Source organism: Furipterus horrens, unplaced genomic scaffold (genome assembly GCF_987537825.1).
Source record: "Furipterus horrens unplaced genomic scaffold, mFurHor1.1.pri manual_scaffold_12, whole genome shotgun sequence".
Classification (NCBI taxonomy): domain Eukaryota; kingdom Metazoa; phylum Chordata; class Mammalia; order Chiroptera; family Furipteridae; genus Furipterus; species Furipterus horrens.
In genome coordinates this window covers 4,837,634-4,864,331 of record NW_028327182.1, presented here as the reverse complement: position 1 = coordinate 4,864,331, position 26,698 = coordinate 4,837,634, and the positions used below count along the sequence as shown (strand labels likewise).

General features: G+C 46.4%; 1 protein-coding gene across 1 annotated transcript; it reads left to right on the top strand.

Annotated features, from left to right (window-relative positions):
- The first annotated feature begins 6,794 nt into the window (after positions 1–6,794).
- Positions 6,795–24,979, top strand: MRPS31 (mitochondrial ribosomal protein S31). Its single transcript, XM_090258585.1, has 7 exons — positions 6,795–6,935; positions 8,770–9,054; positions 13,214–13,372; positions 14,999–15,139; positions 19,786–19,865; positions 21,999–22,142; positions 24,674–24,979. The coding sequence occupies exons 1-7, from the start codon at positions 6,811–6,813 to the stop codon at positions 24,901–24,903; spliced, it is 1,164 nt and encodes a 387-aa protein (XP_090114711.1). The 5' UTR covers positions 6,795–6,810; the 3' UTR covers positions 24,904–24,979.
- Positions 24,980–26,698: the final 1,719 nt, after the last annotated feature.

Here is a 26,698-nt window from a genome sequence, read left to right as displayed (position 1 = left end):
CATCCCAAACATTTCCCATTCTGCCCTGCCCACGGAAACCCATCTCCACCGATGAAAACTAATTCTGCGTCGGCCTCCCCGGGCGCTTAGGCTTTCCCGTGGCTCTCGGCAGTTCCCCGAAAAGCACTGCCGGTGGAATTTGTTGGGGACCCGGAGGAAGGCCGTTTTCTCCTGCGCCCTAGGACGCGGCTCACACCTGCTCAGTGCCCGGGAGCGCTCGGCCACCGCCTGCTGCCTGCTCCGGGGCGGGCTTCGTTCCCACATGGGCTTTTCTCCCCTAAAACATGGTATCGTTTTCTCTGGCAGCTTTCTGCCCTGTGTGTGTGTGCGCGGTGCTGGACTATGGCCGAGGTAATAAAGAGATTTTTGGCGCGGGCCAGTGTCTTAAATATTTGACTTGCGCACAAGTGCACAGACCCTCGTGGTAAACGGGGGACTCGCAGCAAAACAGCTCAGGCTTGTTCACAAGGTCCGCACTTGCGAACTCAAGCTTCTGGAACAAGATTTAATTATGGGACCAAGCCAGGGGGTTTCGATGGCTGGCCTCCAGGCACACGTAGCCTGGGAGGCAGATCCAGGCGCGTAGCCTCCCTTCCAAAGTCCTAGAGGGCCGAGGGGCTGGCAACAGGCCCTGGCCTGGTGGCTTTTTCAAACTAGAAACAGGAGGCCTCACGGCAAGGGTATGAAGGATAGACCCAGATCTGTTACAGACTGGAGGGAGCTCCGTACTGGAGCCAAGAACGTTTTCAGAAGAATCTCCGTGTGACCTTCAATGAGTCATTTAACCTTTTAAAACCCTAGTCGTCACGGACTGCAACTCCTTGGAAGCTCTCGCTTCCGGAGCAACTGACCGTGTGCTCCTGTGACCGCAGCTCAGATCCCTGCTGGCGCCCCTGCTGAGCCCGGGTCCCCTCGCCCCGCATACGTTGCTTCCCTCCCTTCAGCCCCTTCCTCTTCTACCCTCACAGGGTTGTTCCTTTATTTATTTATTTTATTTTTTGCACAAACTCTCATCCTTTTTCTGCTGCTTGCTGGGGCTTTTTGGGGGGAGCGCGGGGGGCCAAGGGAGGGAGGAAGAGGAAGAAAAAGAAACATGGATGTGAGAGAGAAACATCCCCCGGTTCTCATTTGCTCCCTGACCTGGGACGGAACTCGCAATCCAAACACGTGCCCTGACTGGGGATCGAACCAGCAGCCTTTTGCTTTGTGGGATGACGCCCAACCCACTGAACCGCACTGGTCAGGGCCCGTGCTTGCTGTTTTGCTTGCTGTCCCACACGTGAGTGAAGCCGGGGAAGAAACGGGCTCAGAGGGGTCCCGTCACTTGCTCAGTGCTGCACAGGTACAAAGGGAAGAGTTGGGACTCGTCAAAGTGCTTTCCGCGTCCATTCTTGTGCAGTTCTTGCTGTTCAACAAAGCTCACATGTTCTTAACCACTACACGACACAGTAATGCCTTCCAGAAGGCTTCCTCTTAAAGAGCCAGAAAGCTGCAGGAACTAGGAGTTCTTACTCCTGGAAGAGCTCTTCCTCCGTAATATTTTATTAAATCACTTCTGCAGCTTAAAAGTCCTCACAGCAGTGGCTCCTTCTTCTAGCTTCATTTTAGGAATAGGGAAACAAGCATACAGATGTCCAAAAGCTTACCTACCATCCCACAAGAGCTCAGAGCACTGATTGGTGGGCATTGGATTGTTAAAGTGTCTGTACAAACTGTGCCTTAAGGGCCATTCATTCCCCAGGAATCTGATGTCCTCTTGAGAATGGAATTTTAGATGAATCACTGATTTCAATGTGCATAGGTCAAATACTATTTCAGACCTGGGTTCAACACAGCAAACAAATCCATGCACTGACCTCTTTGCTCCAGGTCGCTGTTTGCTGCACTTAAGAGTTGCACAATCCAGGGACATCAATGCAGCTGGCTCTGTGATGAAGGGGCAGGTGTGACGTAGGTCAGCGGTAAGGGGACAGAGTGGCTACATGGCAGAGGGAGCCTTCGCTATTTCAACAGGATTTCACAACGCACTGGTTAATGATACTAAAAGGTGAAATAATTTCACCACTGGAAGGATGTGGCCCTGAGACCACGTGGGTATGTTTTAACAAAGTATTAATTGGGGTTGCAAATAATTAAAAAACATAAATTATCTCTGATTCAGGGGTACTTTTAATTAATGAAAAAGAAGGAGAAATGCTTTGATTACACAATTTCAACTCCCATAGAATATTCTTCGCAGCTGCTGTAACTTTCATGGAAAACTCCCTCAAATCTTTCTCTGGAATCAGGTAGAGCTTGGGTTGCATTAGAAATAAACATGGATTTGGATTTCTGATTGTGTGAAATAAAAGGGTAATTTCTATCCCATGAAAGAACTGGTAGGACAGGAGTTTAAGTGTGTGTGTGGGGGGGGGCAATTCTGCTTTGTTTTCCAGTTTCATGGAGAAACAATTGACATCCCTCACTGTATAAGTTTAAGGCATACGGCACGATGGTTTGATTTACATGAATTGTGTAATGATTACCGCAGTAGGTCCAGCTACCAGCCATCTTTTCACATAGGTACAATAAAAAGGAAAGAGGAAAACACCTTTGCTCCTTGTGAGAGGTTTCTTTGGATGTACTCTTTTAACAACTCTCACATGTTGTACAGCAGTGTCAGCTATAACGTATTGTACATTACGTGCCTAGTATTTATTTAGCTTACAACTGGAAGCTTGTACCTTTTGACTACTTCCTCTACCCCCACCCCCACCCCAGTGAGGTGGAGCTCTGGGTCTGTGGCCTGAGCGACAGCTCAGCAGGCAGATCCCAAGCCCAAGCACTCCAGATCTCAAAACATCTGGAAGGCAACACTAATGAGTGGGGGAGGTGGGGAAGTGCGTGTACACTTATAACTTTGGGCTACATCAGTTGTCTTAACTATGGTTGGGCTTGAGAATTATATGTGGACATTTTTTTACCCTATTATTATTTTTTAAATGTCTTAATGGCTGCCTGGTAATGTTCTTAAAGGTCCGGTTTTAGTAGGTTTGGGAAGGGATCTGGGTATTTGAATTTTTATGAAGTTTTGTAAAAATTATCATGAGTATCTTGCTCTGTGTTCTTAGATACTTGGCCACTTATAAACATTTAAAATGCTATTGGAAAACTGATTCTTCTGAGCAAGCACAGACAGATATAATCACTAAATAAAATACAAAAATAGGCCTGGCTGGTGTGGTTCAGTGGATTGAACAAAGGCTTGATTCCCAGTCAGGGCACATGCCTCGGGTTGTGGGCCAGGTACCCAGTTGGGGGCGTGTGAGAGGCAACCACACATTGATGATTCTCTACCTCTCGTTCTCCTTCCCTTCCTTCCCTTCTCCCTAAAAAAGAATAAATAAAATTTAAAAAATAAAATCAAAGAAACAAAAAACAGAAATAAAGGGATGCAATCATTCTTTGGAGGGCCCAGCATACTTGAGGCAACAGAGCCTGGAGATTAGCACGGGCTCTGGAGCCATGTGCCTGAGGGGAAAACCACAGCATCTCTTCTTCCTGCCGGATGAGTACAGTAAGCCTTCTGGAAGGAGAGGGGAGGGGAGAGGTACGGTTCTACCAACTGATGCTCTAAGCACTGCCGGGCTGCCACTCCTCCGCCTTCAGTATCTCAGCTTCCCAGCCGGCCAGTTTTCGGCTTACATCTCTACCGGCCACGTGCTCACCCTCTTATAACAGGGTTCTCTCTCTCTCCCTGCGCGCGAGACATGAAAACATGGCATGCACTCAGAACCCTAGTGAAGGTCCATCAGTTGACTTAACTCCCAGAGTGGCAGAGGAAGCCATTGAATGAAGTGGACATTCTTTGAGATGGGACAGTTAATGCCGTCGGTAACGCAGGTCGTCGGCAGCCGTCCGTCTCGAGAGACGATGGCATAGCTTCTTAAGAGTCTATCTGCACCGCCGAGAATGGCTGTGCAGTCCGACTCGGGAGTGACACGGTATCTGTCTCCTCCCATGTTGAATCGACATCTTGCGATGACGCTGGAGTGTCCTCTCCAGTGGAGCTGAAGCTACAGAGCCTGGGCAGGGTGATATGGAGGGTCTGCTGTTGCCCATGCAGCAGACCCCCCCTCTCTTGGCAGCTGAAGGGCCCAAGGGAAAGATGGAGTCGATACAGCTTGGCTTCAGGTGCACCGCAGGAGTTGCCGGTGTTGACTACAACGTCAAACCGCCTTAGGGACTCCGGCTCCGGATTTCCATTTCCATTTCCATTTCCATTCCGAGCTTTGTACGAAGCACTGTGAATTGGGGGGGGGGAAAGGCAGAGCCTCGTTTCCCGAATAGCTTCCCCTGCAGCGAGGGAAGGAAGTCCGCTGAGAATTGTAGACGCGCGTGTTCAGGGCGCCAGCGGAGCAAGGCCTTGAATACGCAGGGACTGGGCACATAACCCGACCCAGAAAACCAAGAAGGGCGTCTGGAGGAGGTGAGGGCTGAGTCTTCGAGCAGCAGGAGGAGTTTCGAAGGAGGGAACCAAGCACACAGCTGCAAGGGGGGAAAGCAGTACATATGGGTAAGTGAGGCTTTGCGAGGAGTCAGGGCAGGGCGGGAGGGGAAATAATCGAGGCTAGCAAAGGGGCGAGGCTGATCCGGGAGGGCCCTACAGGGCCTGCCGAGAGGTTGACTTAACTCCCAGAGTGGCAGGGGAAGCCACTGAATGAAGTGGACATTCTCTGAGATGGGACAGTTAATGCCGTCGGTAACGCAGGTAAGAGAAAAGAATTTGCCCAATAGCACCACCTAATGGAAAACAAAAGAAAGACCTGTCCTTGTCAACCTGCTAAATTGTTGAAAGCAAAACAGTCCTTGAAGATGTCACTACGTTTAAAAGTCCAGGCAAAGAAAGAATCCATCAAGCACAATAAGTAAAATAACCAAGGTAACAAGGGAGTTCAGAAAGAAAATATAAAATATCCAGAAAATAAACTTAAAGACATGGAAGGTAGTGATTTAAATGACAGAACATTCAACTTTGCAGTTCTGAAACTGATGATACAACAAAACTCAGAATAGCAACTTAACAAGCTCAGAAATAAAATCAACAACAAGAAAAAAGCTGGACAAACCACAGATGTGTGCAGGTCAAACAACATCTACTGAACAACACCAGGTCCAAGAACACATAAAAGAAGGAACAAAGGATACCTAGAGACAAATGAAGATGACAACGTGACATACCCAAATTTGGGGGACGCAGCAAAAGCAGTACAAAGAGGGAAGTTCATAGCACCACAGGCCTACCATCACAAACAAGAAAAATCTCAAACAGTCTAACATTTCATCTTAAAATACTAGAAAAAGAACAAATGAACTCCACAGACAGAAGAAAAGAAATAATAAAAATTAGAGCAGAATGAAAGAAAATAGAGAACAAGAAGACAATAGGAAAAAATTAATGAAGAGCTGGTTCTTTGAAAAGATCAATAAAATTGACAAACCTCTGGCTAGACTCAATAAGGAAAAACAAGAAGACTCAGATAAATAAGATTATACATACAAGGGGCCATAGAGAGAGCAAGGGTGCATTTCGGTCTCCGTTTGTGACCCTCAGCCTAAGCCCCCTCATACAGCAGGTGGGCACTTTGCAGGGTCCGCCCTGCCTTAGAGTTGGGCGGGGCCGGTGCAATTGGGACAGGGTCTTCCCCAGGGAACCTGTGAATTTGAGATGAAAGGGTCAGTGCCCTTTGTCAACATTAAACAACAACAACAAAAATTTTTGAGAATATATAAGACATCGAAAAATGACTTAGTAACTATTAAATGTGATTTTCATAAACTTTATTATACTGAGGATGGATTTTCCACTGGCTAGCAAGTGACATCAAACTAAGTATTCCTTGCTGATAATGTTCTGTCTCGCTCTGAGTGACGGTTTCATGGGGCCAGCTGGCTCTGTGATAATGCATCAAGCCCGTTTTCCTCAACGCGCTCACGATTCATGCACGTTTCTGCATGCAAGTCATACTTGAGTTTAAAATAAAAATGAAAAAGACAAAGCACCCCCGAGTGCACTGGGTTGCGCACGCTCACAACGGTTCTGCGAGGACGAGTGGGTCTCAGCAAGGTCTTGGCGTGAGCTGCGCTTTCTGCATCACAAAAGGGGGACCACCCCTCTCGAGTCTCACTGGAAACTGCAGGGACGACGTTAATGGCGACCTTCGACGGCTGGCGTGGCGCCCGCCGGCTGCGCGGTCCTGATTCAAGACCCTCCATTCAGCGCTTCTGGGCCACCGCCCGCCGCCTTCCCGGGGGGCAGCGTAAAGCCACGCCTTTCTCTTCCAGCCGTAACATCTGGAACGCCGGTTCCGACGAATAAAACATATCGCTCGTGTTTTGACTCCGGCCCAAGAACAGAGGCCGAAAAGACACACTGAGGTATCGGGCAGCACGTGCCACTGGTAATTTTCTTAAAAGCTCCTTGGTGGCCCTGGGTCACTTAGAGGCTATGATGGACGCTGTGGACCTTCTCCCCTACACACTGCGCGGGAGGCTCGGCGCTGCACCTCGTCTGATCGGCCCCGGCGGCGGCGGCGGCGTCTGCACCGTGGCCGCCTCTGCCGCCCGCGTCCACCGTGGACCCCACCTCCGGGCCTAGAGGCGCCGGGAGGGAGGGGCGCGGCCGAGGCCGGAACACAGTTACCGGGCCGTGTTGCCCGCCGGAAGACAAGGGGCAGGGACGCGTCCGCCCGAGGAACGGAAGCGAGACGCGGGGCCGTGTTTGGCAGGCGGCACGCTGTTCCCCGGCGCGGCTCGGGGTGCTTCTGCACCATGTTTCCGAGAGTGTCGGCCGGTCTGCCGCTGCGGCCCCTCCCGCGCCTCCGTTTGTGCTCCGGAGGCCCAGAGGCGGCGGCGGCCGCGACTGCGCTGCTCGGTGCCCCGCACGGACCGGCTAGGTACCGCCTTTGGGTGCAGGTGGCCTCGCAGGTCTCCTGGCCACCCTGGGGCCCCACTCCGCTCATTGAGTTTCCACTGCCCGGCCTCCTGAGGCCGACGTCCCAGCCCGCGGGGGTCTTAGCAGCCATTGCTTCCCTTGCGAGGAGAAAGGGAAAAGGACGTGCCCAAGGTCCTAGCGCCCGTGGGAGGGAGACAGCCAGGGGGACGTTCCTGGTCCGGTCCCGGGCGCTTTCCAGGACGCGCTGCGCTCACCCCTCTCGCCACTTCTCCCCTCGCTTCACCCAGGCTGCAGAAGCGACGTTTTCTGTTTTTTGTTTTTTCCTTTGTGGCCTCCCAAGATTGCCATGGCCCCACTCCTGCCTCCATGTATTCTTTCCTTTATTATTGCAAGTCCCTCGAGTGCGCCAGCGTACGACGGGCCCGCCGTCACGGGGCGTCCCGCGGCTCCAAGGAGGCGATGCAGGTGCAGAATCGCCGAGACAGCACCGTCTAGGCAGCGCAGGAGGCCCTGCTAATGTAACAGACCGTTGCTGGGCGAGCGACTCGGGGCACCTGAGCATCGTAGGAGACCTTCGGGGTGTCCTTTCCGGGAACCTGAAATAATCGGAGGGCGGACCACGGGCTGGAGCTCGCCAGGCGAGGAAAGGGGTTGTGGTGTACTTGGGGTAGTGCTTGTCCTCCGAGCACACTCATGATGGGGACGCTTTAATTCTGCTGCTTATATTCCGTGCGCTGCAATTCGGGACCACTCTGGTAAATAAGCGCCGCCCTGAGGCAGTTTGGTCACCGGAGGGATGGGAAGAAGTCGCTGGATGGAGGATAAAGAATTGCATCGGTAGAACCGATAGGATGTGACATACGAGATAAGGGTAGAGGACAGTCAGAGCGAAGATCTCAGCTGGGTGCCTGGAAGGACTAGGAGGGTACCTACTGTTAACGGAAGAGCGAGAAACAGCTTTGCGAAAGCGTTTAAAATACGTCATAGTGGTTAGGGGTACAAAAACCTCAGTTTGTGGGAAGAGGCTCGTTGAATACAAAGAAGGAAAAGTGAGACGTCGGTCTGAAGAGGGCGTCCTTGAGTGTGATTTCGGACGTATTGCATTTGGAGTGCTAATGAGAGGCAGGCTCCTGAGAACTTGATACAGTATTTAAGCCCTGGTCTGATGCCGGGTCTTGAGATCATTTTCATCAGAATCACCTGGGGTCTGGGTTCAAGTGCAGATCCTTGGACCCCATTCCAGACTTATCAGCTAAGACTCGGGAATCTAAGTTTTATTTATTTATTTTTAAAGATTTTATTTCTTTTTAGAGGGGGAGGGAGGGAGGAGGGGGAGAGAAACATTGATGTGTGAGAGAAACCCCATTTAGGTGTCTCCTGCATGTGCCCTGACCAGGAACTGAACTGGTGACCTTTTGGTCCTCAGAACAGCACCCAGCCCACTAAGCCACACCAGCCGGGGCTACACAGCAGTCCCTCTATATCGCGGTTCACTTATCGCGGCCTCACGGTATCGCGGGATTTTTTAAAATATTATATTTAATTATTTATCGTGGATTTTTCAGTATACCGTGGGATTTTGCGGTGCTGTACAGTAAATACTAAAATAAATGTAAGGTTCCTACTTCGCAGCTTTTCACCTATCGCGGGGGGTCTAGAACGTAATACCCGCGATAAGTGAGGGATCACTGTACCTCAGTTAAAGAAAAAGAAAAGAAAAGGGAAATGCTTGAATTAAAAAGTTTTAAATGCATAGAAACAGTTTTGTGAGTCCTTGCTTTATTGCATTGTATTTTTCTTTTCTCTCTCTCTTTTTCTTTAATACACCTTTCTAGGACAAAAAATAACATCCAAAGAGATTTTGGCACTAACAGTGTGATCTATAGCAAGAAGGTTGGACAGTCCATTCCAACCGCTGAGAGTTCCAAGGAGACGGACAGCCAAGACAGTGTAAAGGAGAACACGAAAAAAGACTTGTTAAATATCCTGAAGGGCATGAAAGTTGAATTAAGCACATTAAATGTACAGACCACAAAGCCGCCCAACAGAAGACCAGTTGAAAGTCCAGAGACTGCAATTCGTAAGCCTCAAAAAGCTACAGAAGATGCCCTGAAGAAGAGGTAAATTAGATTACAATTTGACTATTCTCCTTTGAAAGTATTTTTTAAAACTCCAGTTTTTTCTTTTAGAAAACAAAATTGAAAAAAAATTTTAGTTCCATTCGCTAAATGTTTCTTCAAATTCAAATTAGAGCAGTACTCTTCCCTCAATGCGTCTTCTGTCCTTTCGTCTGGTCCTGATAAGTGCGTCCTCCTTTTGCGCATCCACTCGTGTCTGCCTCCCCTCCCACCCACTCCACCCCCCCCCCCCCGCAACAGCGCTTGGCTCTGAAAAGCTTTCCCTGACCCTCCTGTCCCCAGTCCCATTTCTCCTTTCTGAGTCTGTGTGCCGGGTGTCATCTGAATACTAGTTAGTCTATTAAAACGTCTACCTCTACTTTGTTTGCTGTTGTCACTAACATTTTTTTAAAAAGCACACTCTTTACTTGAGTCTCCACTCGTTTGATTTATCTTTCCTGCTGGACAGATAGCTCTTCAGAGCAGGACCTGCACACCCCGTTGCTGCTCTTCCAGGGTTTACAGCAGCTTCTGACGGAGGAAGGGATGGGTAATACTTACTGAGTTGCCATCACCAGTGTCTCGAGGAACCAAACGGAGTCATAGATTGGCATTTATGAAAAATGCCCATTCCTCTGTAAAACAGAGGCATGAAAACTGTTCTAGAAGAACTCCAAACTAGGTATCTGTGAACAGATCGTCTTAAGTGCGTTTAGGAGCTGCGTATGTGAAACGTGCGCTGAAGCCTTTTGTAAAGTGCTGCTTCGCAAAGGAACGCGGTCATTGCTGTATATGCCTACGTTATATTTACATCGTTCCGTGCTCGCGGTTCGGTGCTCTGTTTTCTCGCTGCGGGTTTTGCCTGTTCTGCTCTTTCCGTGCGTTTTCCGAAGGCTGGACAAACCTGTGGACTCAGACTTCTGACAGACCCGGCGAGGGGTGGCGGGCGGTGATCAGCGGCAGTTCTGCTCCAGACCCGAGTCACAGCTCTGCGCATCCTGGCAGAGTTTTCTCCTTTGGAAATACAAATTTAGAAGACACGGGAGATACTAAGTTAACGGAGGCTAAGTATCAGTTTGTAAACAGAGACTCTAATATTACTTGAGAAATGCTGTTGTTATTCTCTGTTTAAATAAGAAGGGGCTGTCTGTATACAACCTAGGAAGAGGGAAGGGGTGGTTGAGAATTCCACACGTTCTCTTACACACCCATCAGTGTCACTAAGTGCCCTTTAATTGTCTCTAAGTTATTAACACTTCATCCACATCCTGATTTGCGGGTAGCTTCGTGTCTCAGAAGGACTTGTTTATATGAAATTTCCGTTAAAAAGTTCCACGTCGCGTGGGGATTTAGCGTGTTGTTCACAGCTGCTTTATGTGGCTCCCTTTGACCAGTGATGGCCAGAGGCCTGGGCCTCTGTGGGGCCCTCAGAACACTGCGATGGCTGGTCCTTGTCGAGAGTGGTCCGTTTCACTAATGACAAGGGCGACCAGTGCTGCTTTAGCGCGTGCTGTAGCGTTGGTGGCAGTGTTGTGTGGCAGTGATAAGTAATGTCTTCCGTGGGTGACACCATTGATTTAAGTAAGGTGGTAGGTGGCCTTAGAGCCCCATCACCGGTTTCTCTTAGCAGAATAAACAGGGCAGGTAGATTCCTACTTCCCAGAGAGGCCACGTGTAGGTGTTTCTGCTACCAGTCCCAGTCAGGGTCTCAGCCGAAAGCAGCATCAACTTCCAGACCCGTGAGTGAGCTATTCCAGCGCCTGGACTTGCAGGTCTTCCAACCAAAGCCCCAGGCAGCATGAAGAAAGCCCCACCTTGCTTTGTTCAAGTTGCTCACCCACAGACTCCCTCGGGTAAAGTAAACAATGTTCTTCATGGCCCTGGGGTCTGGGCGCTGGCTACGCAGCCATAGGGACCGTGTCAGTGGCGGTTGCATGGCCGACAGGAATAACGGGGCGGAAAGCAGCCTCGTGAGGAGTGGTGATGGGGGAGGGCGCAGGAATCACTGAAAGTAGATTTTTAAAAAACAAATGTGTCTCATTCACCCATCTTCTGATGTGAGACCAAGGCTCTTCTTCGAGGTGGGAGCCCTGGTCGCGGTTCCAGGATCGAGCATTTACTTACGCCTCCCACACCGGATGCCCTCCAGCACTCCAGTGTTGGTCTCCTTAAGCAGAAGCAGGGGCTTCAACGGCCTACGAAGCCATCCGAGTGCCAGATTTCCCTTCATGATCACACTCATCTCATTCACATCCGATTGGAAAGCAATTTCAGAAATTACCTTTACTGAATCTTTGCATAGCGTTCAGCTCATTTGAACCATTTCTATACTAGTTACTTTATATAACTATGATAAAAAGACAAATATTGCTAGAACTAGACTTGTCAGGTCAAAGGATTTGTATAATTTTTAGGTTTATGATACACGTCCCCAAAATTGCCTCCCAGAAGTGACACCAATTTACATGCTCACTAACTAGCGTCGTTCACTTCATCGGGGCTCCTTTTCGGAAAGTGTTTCTGTGACACGGTCGTTTTGAAGAGGTTCAGAGGCACAGAAGGATGTAGAGCAAAAGGCATGTGTCCATGAACTCGTCTGAGTTATAGAATAGAAGAGGTTGTTCAAGATATTTTTAAAACTTCTCAGCACTTGTTAAAATCGATGTGTAGGAATAGCCTTATATTTTGATGACAGAGACTCCCCCACAATTTTTATTAATTTTAACATTTTAAGTTATAAACCCAGAAGTTAGGACTATATAAAGAACACCATTGTCCTAAAATGTATGGTTCTGGAAGATGAATACCCATCTTTGTTCTTTATATACTCTGACCAAACACACATATTAAAATGTGAAAATAAGTTTCCCAAGTAGTTTATGAAAGAAACAGTGACTCAAGATAAGACTTAAGCCTTATGCACAGGTAACAAAGTAGCACGTTTCTTTTCATCTAATTGTTATAGTTTCTCCTTTTCATTTTATTTTCTTCTTTTCCAGTTGGACTTTAGATCTCCCGAATCTTAGTGAAGTCCTCAGAGTCTTTACCCAGCCACCCCAGGGATTTGGGAACTTTGGTTTTCACATTAGACAACAGGTCATACTATAGAAAGCCAGAGATGGTAAAACATTAATTTGGATCCCATTCATTGAGATTCTCAGTGAGTTAAAAATATACAAATAATTTCTTTATATGTCTGGCATATTTTGCTATTAATTTACCCTAATTTACTGAAGAGTAGCACTTTTTTTTTTGTCTTGTTATGGGAAATTTGAATCAAAGTAAACAAAATCAAATAACGGGCCCCTTTGTACCTGGCACCCAGCCGCAGTGACCCACATTTTGCCACTCTTGTACCATCCGTACCTTCAGTCATTTCCCGTCTCCTACTTGAAGGTGAGGACTCTTTTTTTTTTTTTTTTTCCAGGTGAAATTTACATAAATTGAAGTGTATAAGTCTTAGTGTAGAATTTTAACCACTGGGTCTGCCCATGTAACCCAGAGTATTTCCCATCGTCATCTTCCTGGCAGCAGACTTCTGTCCTGAGGTGACCGTTATTCTGACTTTTTTCACCTTAGATTAATTTTGCCTGTTTTAGAACTTGATATAAATGGAATCATACAGTATATGCTCTTTTTTTTTATCCACCTTGTTTTATACACTTCCATTTATTTTGTGTCATGGGCTAAGTACTATTCCATTATACGGATATATACGTATTGCAATATATGTTTTCCTGATGGTGAGTATTTGGGTTGTTTCCAGTTTTCAGCTACTGTGAATAAAGCTCCTAGGGATGGAGGTAGCCATTTTTATATTTGCTTGTTTTATATATATATGTAGTTTTTTAAAATAAAATGGCATCTAGTTAAAAACCCACTAGTTTGTGATTTTTAAGGCTGATCCTTATCCCTCCACCTTAATATATTTTTATGAGTTAATATTGTGCCTCAACAAGTATCCATTAACTTTGACCTTTGACATTTGAGTTTATATGAAGCTGATAACCTTGATATTTAAGAATTTTTGATTTTGTCAGAAACGGAATGATGCTTTTCTGAACAAGAAGCGTTTTCTCTGAAAATCTCACTTTCCCCTACATTGTGGCATGGTAAGTAATGCCCCTTTTCTTTCTCGTCTGTTTTTTGTTTTCTTCTTCAGAAGTGAGTCCCTGAGCCCCGAGTTGGTGGCTGCTGCCTCTGCCGTCGCAGAGTCTCTCCCTCTGGACAAGCAGACGACCAAGTCCGAGCTGCTGCGGCAGCTGCGGCAGCACGAGGAGCTCTCACGGGCTCAGGGCGGTGGAGGAAGGGCCAAGCTCAGGTGAGCGGCGCGCGTGGTATGTGGGCCACGCTGACGGCGCTCAGCGCGCTGTTTTCTTGTAACTGATGGCAATACAGGGCCTGTCAGAAAGTATCCAGCCCTGTGCCCTGAAAAATAGACGCTTTTACTGAAGAAGATATAAGGTACATTGCACACAGGGTAATGGTGCCTCAGTCCCCTTCCAAGCAGGCACCGTGGGACCTCACACAGCTCTCCCAGTCGCCACCAGCTGCCCCGTCGTATTTTCCTGAATCTCATCGATGGTCTGAAGTCTCTTCCCTTTCAAAGGTGATTTTAGTTTTAGGAAGAGCCAGAAGAAACAGGATGTAAAATCTGGGCTGTATGGGGGCTGAGTCACCTGGGAGATTTGCTGTTTCACCAAAAACTGCATGAGACGTGATGTATGAGCAGGTGTGTTGTCGTGATGAAGCTGCTAATCACCAGCTGCCCACAGCTGTGGCCTCTATGAGTTATCCAGACAGTTCCCACAGAGAAATGTTTAAGCTTATTGTAAAATTTGATGCCGAGTCATTGCTCTACTCAGTCATTTTGAATGTGACAGCCACACAGCAGTACACACTCTCACTCAATGGCATCTACTGTCCCCACTGACTAGTACAGTGAAGTAGTCATTGTTCACGCATGTGCATTCCAGTCCACTCTCCTTGGCTGCCAGGTCACATGATATTGCGCAAACCGTTCTCGTTATATTAATAGTGGCTGGGCTTTTTCTGGACAGACCTCATATATTAAACATAACACACTCATTTATATGAATTTATATGCAAGATATGCCTCATAAATGGGATATTAGCAATTTATTTTTAAAAAACTCATATCTTAAGATTACAGTTTATAGAAGACCAATGGAGTGGTTATAAAGTTTTCTTTTAAGAAGTTACAATTTCTTGTTCCTGAAAGAGAAGTGATAACTTTAGTAACGTTATTAAAAGTTAATAAATAAGTAACAGAATAAGACAGTTTGTCTGAGAAGGTTGATTTTTTTTCAGTTAAATAGTTTCCTGGTTTTAGGCACCATGTGATTATCTCAGGCCCCTCCCTTTTTCTCTCTTCCCAAGTGTTAGCCGACATCTCCCCGCTTCTCTCCCCTCTCGGGACCACGTGCTGCGGGTTCCCACATGTGCTGGAAGCAGTCAGGGTGGCGCTGCTGTGTGCTGGGGAGGGTCTCAGTTCATAGTTCTCAGTGAGCCTGTGTACAGGACTTCTCCCGGGAAGATGAAGTAACGCAAATGACTGGGCTGTCAGATCACTCACTCTATTTGCATTGGAGTAAATGCAAGGCATTAAATATGGTTAAATTCCAACTTTAATTTGCTTTTTTATTCTATGTGGTACGTGTCCTGATATTGATTGTATATCAGCTCCTATAGATGGTAAACGACTTTATGTAAGTGACACTTTATGTTTTAAATGAACACATCTACGCATCTAAAGGACACAGTTAAAAGGGAAACAAATCTTAGTGGTCTGTGGAATTTGAATGGTAATATGTGACATACATAACTCTTCATGTTGTGTTGCATAGAAGTGAAATAAAGACTAAGTTATATGAATCATCTTTTCTACTATTCTGTAAAATTTGTAATATACTTTTTCTTATTTCAGTTTCAGTAACATAATATCCAATATGAAAGTTGCCAGATCTGCCACAGCTCGAGCCAGTACAAGACCCGTTCATCAGATTCAGTTTGACGAAGGACCCGGCAGTTTTGCTGACCAGGAGAAGACCGCAGATGCTAGAAAAAGGTGCAGGAGCCCTGTCGCCTCACGGGGGTTACTGGCTTGCTGTGCGTGACATTGCTGATGGGTGTCTGAGCGGTCTGGGCGCATTTACCTCCGCCTCCTTCCTCTCCGTGGGCCGTTTCCTAGAGAGGGCAAGGGTTCTGAGTTTAGCATTCCTGTGCTCTTCTCTACCATAACCCAGCGCGGGCTCTGCCCCACCTTGGCCCGTGGGGAGCAGAGGCCTGCTGATGGACGGTAAATGGAGCTGGCTGGGTTCTGACTTGAGAGACGCGTCATTTCTCATTCTGATATGTGCCCAGCAATGGGTGTTCACAGACCCTTTCTGTCTTTGCTCATACCTTAGAGAAATAACCCCCCACCGAAGACAGAAAGACCCATTATAATCCCTAAACGTGGACATTATCTGTGGCGATTTGCATTTAGCAGTTTGCAGCTCTCGCCGATGCTAAGCCTTGCCTTACAGTTTTATCATAGGAAGCTGTCTGCCTTTACGTCAGGTTTCTGTTCTTTCTCTCTCAAGCCCATAACGTGGTGGTTGGGCATGGGGAACTGGATACTTAGCACAGTCTGACAAAAACGAACTCAACTTTTTAGCAGATGTGCTCACAATGGAATGTTTTTTATTTGTATTTTATGGATTTTAAGTATAGTCTCAGCAATTTGAGTTAGCCCCTTCCAGGCATTAACTTACTAATTGTTCATGGAGGTTGGAAAAGACGGTCAGCAGCTCACAAAGGGAGTCCTGGGGCTACGGGGACTGCGGAAGACGGTTTGAATTACGAGTTTAAAATGATTTTATAGCTATGACACATTATTGAATAAAGTAGAATGTGTACTGGAGCTTAACTTAAGATTCCTCCAGAATATTTAAATGGAATCTCCTCTGGATCAGTCTTTGAAACGATGCCAGGCAACTGCATCAGATTGCTACACCGTGGTTTGATTTTTAGTGGCGTTAGCTCTCGTTAAAAATCAGAGAAGCTGACAGAGTAGGAAAGGGTTTCCGTGCAGTAATGATGGTGCTGGAAAGGTGACGAGGGGCTGTGGGACAGGGCGAAGCTGTGGTGAGGTGCCGGGTTGTTCCCGGCTCGGACTTGGGACAGCCTGGGACAGCGCCCGCCCGGACTGGTCCTTCCCAGGGAGAGACGAGAGGGGTGAGTCACAGCGCACAGGCTCTGCGGCCCCACGGGCCTGCCTGGGCGCCTTGGCGCCGAGCTGCTGACTAGCTCTGTGATGGGGGGCCTGCAGGGCCCCGTCGGCCTGCTCCCCCGTCTCTGGTGCTGGGGCTGAAGCCGGCCGACAGGTCTTTCTGGAAGAGAAGGAAAGACACGGGTGTGGGCCGTCTGCAGCAGACGCCCAGCCAACGGCCGTTTCCTTCCCTTCCCTTCCTCCTCGGCAGGTTGTGCTTTTCAATTCCGTGCTTGGCTGCATCGGCCCCCCTTTGCTGTGTGTCCTTCGGCCCCTCGGCCTGCCACTGGGCCGAGGCTGAGGGGCTGCTGGGTGGGCGCTGAAACGCTGTGCGCGCAACACGGGGGGACCTGCCAGAGGAAGACGTGCGGTGTGAGGTCCCCTCGTCCTGCTTTCACCTGGCATTGGCGTTTTTCAGGTTACTTTAGGAGAAAAAGGTAATTTGACCCAGGAAATAATTCCAAATTATCTTAAAAGCTAACCTTCCCTTTATAAACTGGTTTTAATCAGCCAGTAAATATATTCAAGTATGTATGTGAATTGAAGCATAAAGCAGTTGATTAAAATATACAAGGACAAGTTACCTATTAACTCTCTGAAATTAATTTCAATAGTTAAAAATAGTTATGTAAAGAAAGTTAACCATTATTTTAAAGTCACAGAACAATTGCTTTGTAAGTGGGAATGTTTTATCTGTGCGATCGTTTATAATTATAATTTGTAATTAAACATGCAGTGTTTTCTGCCCTTAAACTAAGACAAATACTGATTTTAACCTTTATGTATTGACTTACTTCTGTGGGGCTCTTGGGGCTCGTCCTGTTGGGGACTCTGCACTGCCTGGCCTTGTCTGTGTGCTTCCTTCGCCGGGACAGGGACGTTGTCAGCCGCGGTCCCTTCACGTGGGTTTTCAGTCCCTGCCCCTCTCCTCCTCCGGCACCCCTGTGCTGTAAGTGCTGTTAGGCTTCATGTTGTCAGGGGCACTTACGCCCTCCTGGTTTTTTAATTCTTGTTTCCTTTCTGCTGTTCTGCTTGGGTGTTTTCTGCTACGTCATCTTCCAGATCACTGACTCCACCCCCTGCTTCAACTGATCTGCTGTTCCTTCCATCTGATGCCTCTGAGCATTCCTATAACCAGTATTTTTTCTTTTAAGATTTTACTTATTTAATTTTAGAGAGGAACAGAGGGACACAGGGAGGGAGAGAAACGTCGATGTGCAACAGATATATCAATCGGTTGCCTCTCGCACGCCCCAACTGGGGAGCTGGCCCACAACCCAGGCCTGTGTCCTGACTGGGAATCGAACCGGCGACCCTTTGGTTCGCAGGCTGGCGCTCCATCCACTGGGCCTCACCAGCCAGGGCACTAACCAGTGTTTTGAACTCAGTACCTGGTGGTTTGCCTCCGTTTTGTTTAGTTCTCTGCCCGGAGTTCTGTCCTCTCTTCCATCTGGGCCACGGCTCTTTGTCTCCTCAGTTTGGCTGCCCCCCTGTGTTGGCTTCTGTGTATCAGGTAGCGCTGCTCCGTCTCCCCGTCTTCGTGGGGTGGCCTTGTGCAGTAGGTGTCCTGGGGGACCCGGTGGCACAGTCTCCTTGGTCACCTGGGTCGGGTGCTCAGAAACGTGCCTTGTGTGGGCCGTGCGCCCTCCTGTTGTAGTTAAGCCTTGACTGCTGCCCGTGGGCACATCGGGTGGGCGGGACGACCCTCGGGCTGCCTGGCCGTGAGGCTGGCCGTGAGGGCAGCAGGCACGCTGTTCGCGGGCTGACCGCATGGGGCGGGACCTGCCAGAGCAGGACTCCGGTGCCTGCTGAGGCCACCCCCTGGGTGTGTCATTGGTGGAGCTAACTGGGTGGTGCTCCGGGGTGCTCTGAAGCCAGCCACCGCGTGTGTGATTCTGGGGTCTCTTGGGTGGGGCTCTGGTGCAGGCCCAGATCAGCTGCCACCTGTGCCCAGCCCCGAAGCCACTGGTGGGACCTAGACAGTGTTCGGTAGCTGCCTGCGCTGGGCGTGGAGGTCCCTGGGAGAGGCTCTCCTGCAAACCAAGGCTAGAGGCCAGCTGCCACTGGTGCCGGGCTGGGGCCCCTTAGCAGGAGGCACAGGGTGCGTTGAGGCTGGCCGCTGCTTGTCCGGGCTTTGTTTGGGACCTTTCAGAGATCTTAGGGCAGCCCACCGTGAGGGCTGAGGCCAGCTGCTTGTGAGCGACGGCCACTGACAGGCTCCACCCTGTGTGCAAGGTGGGGGGAGCGGGAACCACACGGGGAGTGAATTTGATGGGGACGCGGGTGTGGCACCGCCCTGCACCGCGGGCTGGGTCGGGCGAGGGCTCAGCAAAGGGGCAGTGTCACCTGCCGGCACCTTCGGTACTGGAGCGAACTGCCCCTCCGGCCTGCCTCCTGCAGCCAGGCGGTTCAGTTCTTCCCTGTCCGTCCCTGGGGCCTTGAGCTGCGGCCCCAACGCTGGAGCTCAGAGCCAGTAGGCGGCGCCTTGAGTAAGTCTGGCCCTGGCTGCTGTGGCTCAGTGGACTGAGTGCTGGCCTGCGAACCAAAACGTCTCTGGTTCGATTCCCAGTCAGGGCACGTGCCTGGGTTGTGGGCCAGGTCCCCAGTTGTTGCGAGAGGCAACCGACCAATGCTTCCCTCCCTCTCTTTCTCCCTCCCTTCCCCTCTCTCTAAAAATGAGTAAATCAACTCTTTTTTAAAAGATAAGAGGAACACCTGGGACTCCAGAAGCCCTCGCTCTCTCCTGGACGGACTCCCCACTGGTTTTCACAGCCAAATGTTGTGGGCATGCCCTCCGGCACTGGGGTCCAGGCTGGGGCCCGTTACCCCTCACCCCTCTGCGTCTGAGCATACCCCCCGACTTGGAGCCAACACCCATGGGTGTGGGGCCAGTTGTTTCACAGCTCTGCCCCACCCCCCATTATCTCTGAGACTGCTGCTTTCTGCCCTCAGCTGTAGGAGTCTGTCCTGTTAGTGCTCAGGGCACACGTGAGGCGGCCGTTCTGTGCTGTAGGGGTGACGTTGATGTGACCTCACGAGGGAGCAAGCGCAGCGTCTTCCCGCTCCGTCGTCTGGACGGAAAATCCTGGGTTCATCCCGACAACTTCTGGTTTTGCTTATTCTGGTAGCTTCCCACAACATTGCGTTTTCTAAAACGTTAACATAAGATGGAGCAGCTGAAAACTATGGCAAATTAGGCGAAGGCTTTCAATCAGGTGTTTTGGAAATGAGACCGCTTACCGGCTTTGCCATGTTCTGATGTAAACACTTAAGTGCATCTGTTCCTGTTCTTAGCTGTTGTCCCAAAGAGGTGGCAGTTTAGTTACGATGTCTGGTGTCAGTCAGTGGAATTGTTTTTAATATTTACATTGAATATTTTATATAAAATTTTCTCTCATAAACAATTTTTATTGACAGCGAATAAAAGTATTCATTAAATAAATTATCTTTTTCTTTTTTAGTTTTAAGAAAGATATATTCAAGGGGAAGAGACTGAATATTTTTGATCCTGAGGCGGCTACTGAAGAGGCACCTGAAACAGGTTTGGTAACAGAAGAACAACGCGACGTGGAAAACTTACACCTTTCAAAAGCATCCTTAATGTTTGCTTGTGTAACGATCGGGCATTGTAGTGTCCCGTCCTGTCTCTGGCCTGGGTCAGCACTGCTCGTCTCGGGCAGACTGTCCTCTTGAAACGAACGGTGCATTCTGTGAGACCGTGCGAGGCGGGACTGACGACCAGCTGTGGGCTGGCTGCTGCTCTGGGCTAGGACGTCAGCGTCTCCCTCCGGTTGCAGGGCCCTCTGTATGTTACGGGGAGGTAAATTGCTTTCTGCCCCAAGGCTGCTCATCACCCAGAAAAGGAGAGAGCGTTTGTAGAAGTAACCCAGGGATTCAGGGGTTGCTGAGGGGAAGGGGAGAGGAGCATTCAGGAAATGTATTTAGTAGACTGCAGAGTTTCTTTTCTTAACACACAGCCTGTCCTCTATTCTTTCTCCTTTCTTTGTTGGACAAGAAGTCAGATCCTTCACATTTCCCATTTTAAGTCTAATTAAACGAGAACTAAGAGTATGCTCTTACTTGGCATTAAATTTGATTTACTGATAAAATAAAGAGACTCATACAAATGGTCTCCCGCTTACAAGCGACTTCCATTTCTAAAGATTGTAAGTTAGCTTTTTGGTCCATGGGAGAAGTAATTTTATATTATAATTATACTCTAATAAGAAAAAGTAATGCACAAATATATGTCAATTTACTTAAAGGAAAGTCCCCTTTTATAAGCTACACCTGCATGGATCTAAAGAGGGTCACTTGTTGCCAGTTAGATGCATTCAGTAATTATTTCTTAGTCAAACAAGTGAGGTCCTCTGTCCCCTGGTTTCCGCAGTTTGCTCCTCATTAAGTTCTTAGCAGTAGTGCAAAGGATGTAGTCATAGACCCTCTTGCTTACTCTGGAGCAATCTAGAGCTGAGAGGCTGCGTAGCTTAATGGGAAGAGGTTTGGTTTTGGGTGTCTAGATTATTCCACTTCAGATTCTGCCATCCTAACCTCTGAGTTTCCCTTTCCTCACATATAAAACGGGTAAAATCCAGGATTAAATCAGGAAATGTAATGAAAGTGTCAGGCACGGTGCCTAGATCACAGTGGACATCAGTTACCCTAATGATAAAGCTGATGCTGGTGATGCTCATCATGGCAGACACAGGTCGATCAGTGTCTACTGAATGAATTTTAGAAAAGTGACCGTGATAATTGTTTGACTGTTATGATTACTCTGTGGCTAAGAAGCCTGACTACTGTGATCTTTCCTCTGTATCAGATGTTCTAGGCCCACATTCTTAATATCCAGCGGTCAGTGTGTGCTCGGGCATGCTCATACGTGAACTTGCGTACAGCTGTCTTTGCATGGACATACGCTTTCCTTTAGGAGGAGAGTAGTTGCATGATAAATGTATTCGTCCCTTTTTAAGGAACTGCCAGACTAGTTTCCAGTGTGCTTGTGCCATTTTCCTTCCCACTGGCAGTGACCGGGGCACATGGGACGCATCCTTGAAAGATGTCTTAGCTCTCCAGAGCAAGTAGTTGAGACCTGATATGACGGTGCTGATGAGCTAATATTATGCTGCCTTGCTCATTACGAGCTGGCTGTCAGGCTTAAACGAGCTAACGCACAGAAGGCGTTTAGCACAGAGTAAGTACGCAGTGCCCGTTACCGCGGTATCATTAGTATCGTGGTCATGGTAATTTCCCTTTGGTCTTCATTAGTAGTGCATTCATGACTTAACTGACTAAAAATAAAGATAAACAGGTTGGACTTTAAAGATCAAAGTCATATGTTGTATAAAATATATTTACCTTCCTAAAAATATCTTTAAACAAAACACACATTTCTTTTTACCTTTCCGGTACAGGAGGCAGTGAGACTTGAGGGGTTGATTGCCTGCCATTGTAGTGAAAGTTAAGGCTTGCCATTATTGTAATTGTCTTTACATTTCATATATATATATAATATTTCAGTTTTAGCTCTCAGGGAGGGACCTTCACTCTATGATGTTTAATTATGAGCTTCAAGGTCTGAGAATGTATTACCAACTCAGAGTTGATTGTAACATTTTTAAAAAGAAAGATAGTGACGTTGACTGTGCTCATTTGAAATGCTTTCACTGCGCAGAAGCAGCACCTTCTCTCTGGGACGTGGAGTTTGCTAAGCAGTTGGCTGCAATGAACGCCCAGCCCTCTCGGAATGGCTTTGAGGAGATGATCCAGTGGACGAGAGAGGGGAAGCTGTGGCCATTCCCAATTAACAATGAAGTGGGTAAGTCTTGCCGTCAGCGGTTCCTGAAGTTCTCTGATTTAGATGAGACCTGGCAGATGTTCAGATAGCCAGTTATAGAGTCTAGATATTTACATGAATTTCTAACTTTGTGTAACTATCTTTGTGGTATCCTAAAAAAATCTGGCAGCATTTTTGGAAAGCATGTTAGAATTTCCACTTAATTCTAGATGTTTGATAAGGAAAAAGAGGAAGTAAAATTATATGGTAGAAATGCATCATGAACTTCTGTGCCTTAAAAGTGTTGAGTGACAGTCTTCCAGTTGTTACGCAGAAGATCGCCTGGTAAATCTAATACAGGAAATGCTGGTATGAGACCATACTTTAATTTCGGAGACCATTCCGACTCCTAGTCTCATGCTGGTATCTTTTATTTATCAAACCACTGTATCAGTGAGTGCAGGTTTCTTGTCTTCAGAGCCACTCAAAGTAAAAATGTTGGGAGGGTTTGGAATTCTTCGGAGCTTTTTGGCTGTACACAGATGCTTTGAACTGGTAATAAAATATTATCTGCTTTCCTGGAGATTTTTTGGAGATGGTATCTCTTCCTCAATCCAAAGGGAAGCAGTATTACTGTGCTGTTTATTTTTTATTGCCCCATGTTGTCATCAGCTAAACATTGTCATTGAGTTTTATAGCTGTATTTTCAATTAAAAGAGATTCATTTCTTTTATGTTAAGATTTGCTAGACGTGGCAAACACCTCATTCATTCTTGGGAAAATGTCGTCCACACTTTAACCTTTGTAGTTTTATGCTATCACTGTAATATTTTAATTTTTTGTAACCTTTCATTTATTTGGATTAATAAGTAGAATGGAAGCTTAAATATCAGAAGTGTTTAGTCTTATGTTTTCATAAAGTATTACTTTGTGTTAGAAAGCTTCAGAGACTTATATATCCTTTAGCAATCTTATATGTTGCATATTTGTACGGTGTGTGCAGTACTATAGTGTACTGTGTTTACTATTATGCAACATGTGTATTTCTTAAACTTTATGGTTTCTATGCTCTGTAAAGTATCAGGGGTAAAGTACAAAAAAGAAAAGAAAAAAACAGGGACCTTGTAGCTGCGCAGAACCAGGTACAGGTCCCAGCTCTGTCATTTACCAGCCCCTTGCCTTTGAGGAGGTTATTTAACCTTTTGAGCCTTGGTTTCCTCTTCTGTAAAGTTAAAGATACCTCATTGGAAGAATATAAGAACTAAGTAAGATAAAGCCGTTGAGTTGCTCCGCACGGTTCTTGGCATGTAATACATACACATATGAAGAAATGTTAGCTCTTTCCTCTTCTGTATGATCATAGAATTATAAATGTAGTGAAAAACTAGCAAAATACAGTGTGTGATATTAAGGGAAATTTTCATTGTTTAATGAAACTTGGGTGTTTTAAGTCTTCGTGGTTAAACACATGTTTTAAAACCGGGTGCTGAGGTGGAATAAATACCGTGTGACCTTATTTAGGAGGGACAGAGCAGGGGTGGTTAGGAGGTCAGGTCCTGAGTGGGCTGTACACACAATCTCTCATCTATAAAATGATGGGAATAATAACAGGACTTATTTTGGAGGGTTCGTCTTAGAAACAAGTGAGATTATACAAGGAAAGCGTCATCACCCCCATCACGTTGGCCTCTACAGCAGCATTGTGAGGGGGTTTTCTGTTCTGTTCTGTAACATTTAAACTCTTTCCATATTAGCAAGGATGTTAGGGACTTTCTAGGTGCCACCACCAGACAGTGTAATGGGAAAGCGAGAAAAAGCAAGAATTGGCAGCAGGCTGTCCAGCGCTTGGTACGTGTGGTCTCCGCCCACGTGAATGGCAGTTGCGTGTTTACCTGGTGGTGTGTTTGACCTCTCTGGGACCATACTCTGCATATATTGTCACCAGCATTATTTTTTACTTAGCAGTGTGTCTTGAAAACATCACCTTGTCAGCACGCAGAGATCAACTTTATCATTTTACTAGTTCTGTGAAATAGAACTATTTTATATTTATCTAACAGTCCTGCAGTGTGCCATTGTGTGAATGCACCGTGAATATTCCACCATTTCCTGTTGATGGACGGGGCTGTAGTTCTTGGCTTCCTGTGGGCTGCTGCCACATATTTGAGGATTCCACCTTGTTTTATTTATGTATTTTTAAAGTATAACTTGCTTAGTTTCCTTAGTGGTTGTTTTAGACATTGAAATATTAGTAGTAATTGCTGCCACACTTTGAACATTTACAGTATGCTGAACATTATAAAAGAACTTTATAAGCTTTGTGTCTGTTTAATTGTCACAGGAAACCCAACAAAAGCTGCTGTTTTGACCTTTATTTTATGCTTGAGGAAACTGATCGTTAGAGGAGTTAATTAAATTGCCCAGTCACACAGTTATTAAATTGGTGGGAGAACCTATGTCTGACTTCCAAGTCCATGCCTTTAACTTTAATACTGAAGTACAGTGATGATCATTTTATGATATGGGTTTTACATTCAAAATAATAATGTAATGTATTTTGTCACATTTTTTAGGTTTTGATGATGATGGTTCAGAATTTTATGAACATATATTTCTAGATAAACACCTGGAAGATTTTCCAAAACAAGGACCAATTCGCCACTTCATGGAGCTGGTGACCTGTGGCCTTTCCAAAAACCCACATCTGAGTGTTAAACAGAAAGTGGAACACATTGAGTGGTTTAAAAATTATTTTAATGAAAAAAAGGACATTCTAAAAGAAACTGACATACAGTTCAATTGAAGACCATGGAAAGTTTTATTTTAAGCTATTGGAGATTAAAAATATAACTAAATAAAATAATTTTACTAGAAGTTTACCTATATGGTACTAATTATTGCATCTGATATGAATGTATAAATGTCAAATTATTTAGAAATATACAATGGTAACCGAAAAACATTCTTGCATTAAAAAAATTATTAGCATTCATAGATTCAACTAGTAATTCTTTTAAAAGGGAATATTTTAGAATTAGTAATATGTTTAAAACACCTTTCTCTAACCTTTTTCTTTTAACTTAGTGATCATACTTCCTTGAAATGTAATTAGTCATTTTTATGACAATTGAAATGATTTGTAGACAGTTATATATACATAGAATATATACACATACATATTTTTCTACATTTGCATACATGTTTATATTTTTATATATTTCACACAAAATAAGCTACCCTTGCCCAAGTCTGCATCACTGTAGAGAAGTAACCTTGTAGAAATGAAGGGCTTATTTTAAGTTTTTCTTGTACTTTAGATCTTAAACTATTTAGTTTCTGTTACAGTGCTTGGCATTGTGATTCAAATTCACACAAAGATTGAGGGGTCTAAAAAAGCAACCTCAAAACAACAGTTTATAGTGACACCAGACTAGGGGTGCTTTAGGCCCCTGGCGCAAGCAAGCAAAACCCCACCAGAAACCCAGGCTTCAAATTACAGAACACATCACAAACCAAAGCTCCCTGAACGCACACCAGCAAAAACAGCAGACAACAGGATGCGACTTGTAAAGCCTTAAAATATTGGCTTATCATGTCCAGAATATAAACTAGGTGTAACAATAAAATACAGAGCATGAGGTTATCCAAACTGATTTGAAAAAAAATAAGTGAAGAAGTTTAACAATAGATTAGACACAGGAAAATAGTTCTAAAGAAATGATACGCATGCGGCAAAGAGAAGCAGAGATGAAGAGGTAACAGTTAGTGTACGGGAGTCATCACACTACCAGAGGGAGAAACGGGAGTGGTTGTCAGGGCGCACCTGGGTTGCGGGTCGGGTTCCTGGTCAGGGCACTAGCCAGAGGCAACCAGTCGATGCTTCTCTCCCTTTCTTCCTCCCTTCACCTCTCTCTAAAAATAAATAAATACAATCTTTAATAAAAAAAAGGATCGTGCACCATGATCAAGTGGGATTTATTCCAGGGATGCAAGGGTGGAACGATATTCACAAATCAATAAACACGATACATCACATAAACAAAATGAAGGATGAAAGTCCTATGATTATGTCAATAAACAGAGCATTTGATAAGATCCAGCACCCATTAACGATAAAAACTCTCAGCAAAGTGGAAACAGGGATCAGACCTCAACGTAACTGAGGCCACACATGACACACCCACAGCCAGCATGGTGCTCAGTGGGCAGGAACGGAAAGCACTTCCCTTACGACAGAGGTCGGCTTTCAGCGCTCCTGGGCTCAGCCCTGACAGCTGAGGTTCACGCCCGCAGAGAAGGAGCCCGGCTCTGTCCAAAGGAACAGATGCCTTTAACGAATGTTCCACTCTGGTCTGCCTTGGTGTCTCTTTGGGTGTCCCCAAGAAACAGAATAAAAGTAGGTATTGCCATAGCGACAAACTGATAATGACAAAGACTTGGGCACTACTTTGATGGCATGTCAGCTGCTCCACATCTATCACTCGTTCTTCCTGTGTGAAGTATTCCCTGCGTTCTGCCACGTGCTAGGTCTCTTACTAGACACGGGTATAAATGCCCTGGTCAAGCACTCGCTGGTCTCGACATATCATCTTACATGT

Bases quoted from the DNA above. Each gene is read 5' to 3' on its own strand.
- MRPS31 (XM_090258585.1), top strand. From the start codon at position 6,811: ATGTTTCCGAGAGTGTCGGCCGGTCTGCCGCTGCGGCCCCTCCCGCGC. The intron at 13,373-14,998 runs GTGAGCGGCGCG...TTCTTATTTCAG, and splicing joins GGAGGAAGGGCCAAGCTCAG to TTTCAGTAACATAATATCCA. The intron at 19,866-21,998 runs GTTTGGTAACAG...TTCACTGCGCAG, and splicing joins TGAAGAGGCACCTGAAACAG to AAGCAGCACCTTCTCTCTGG.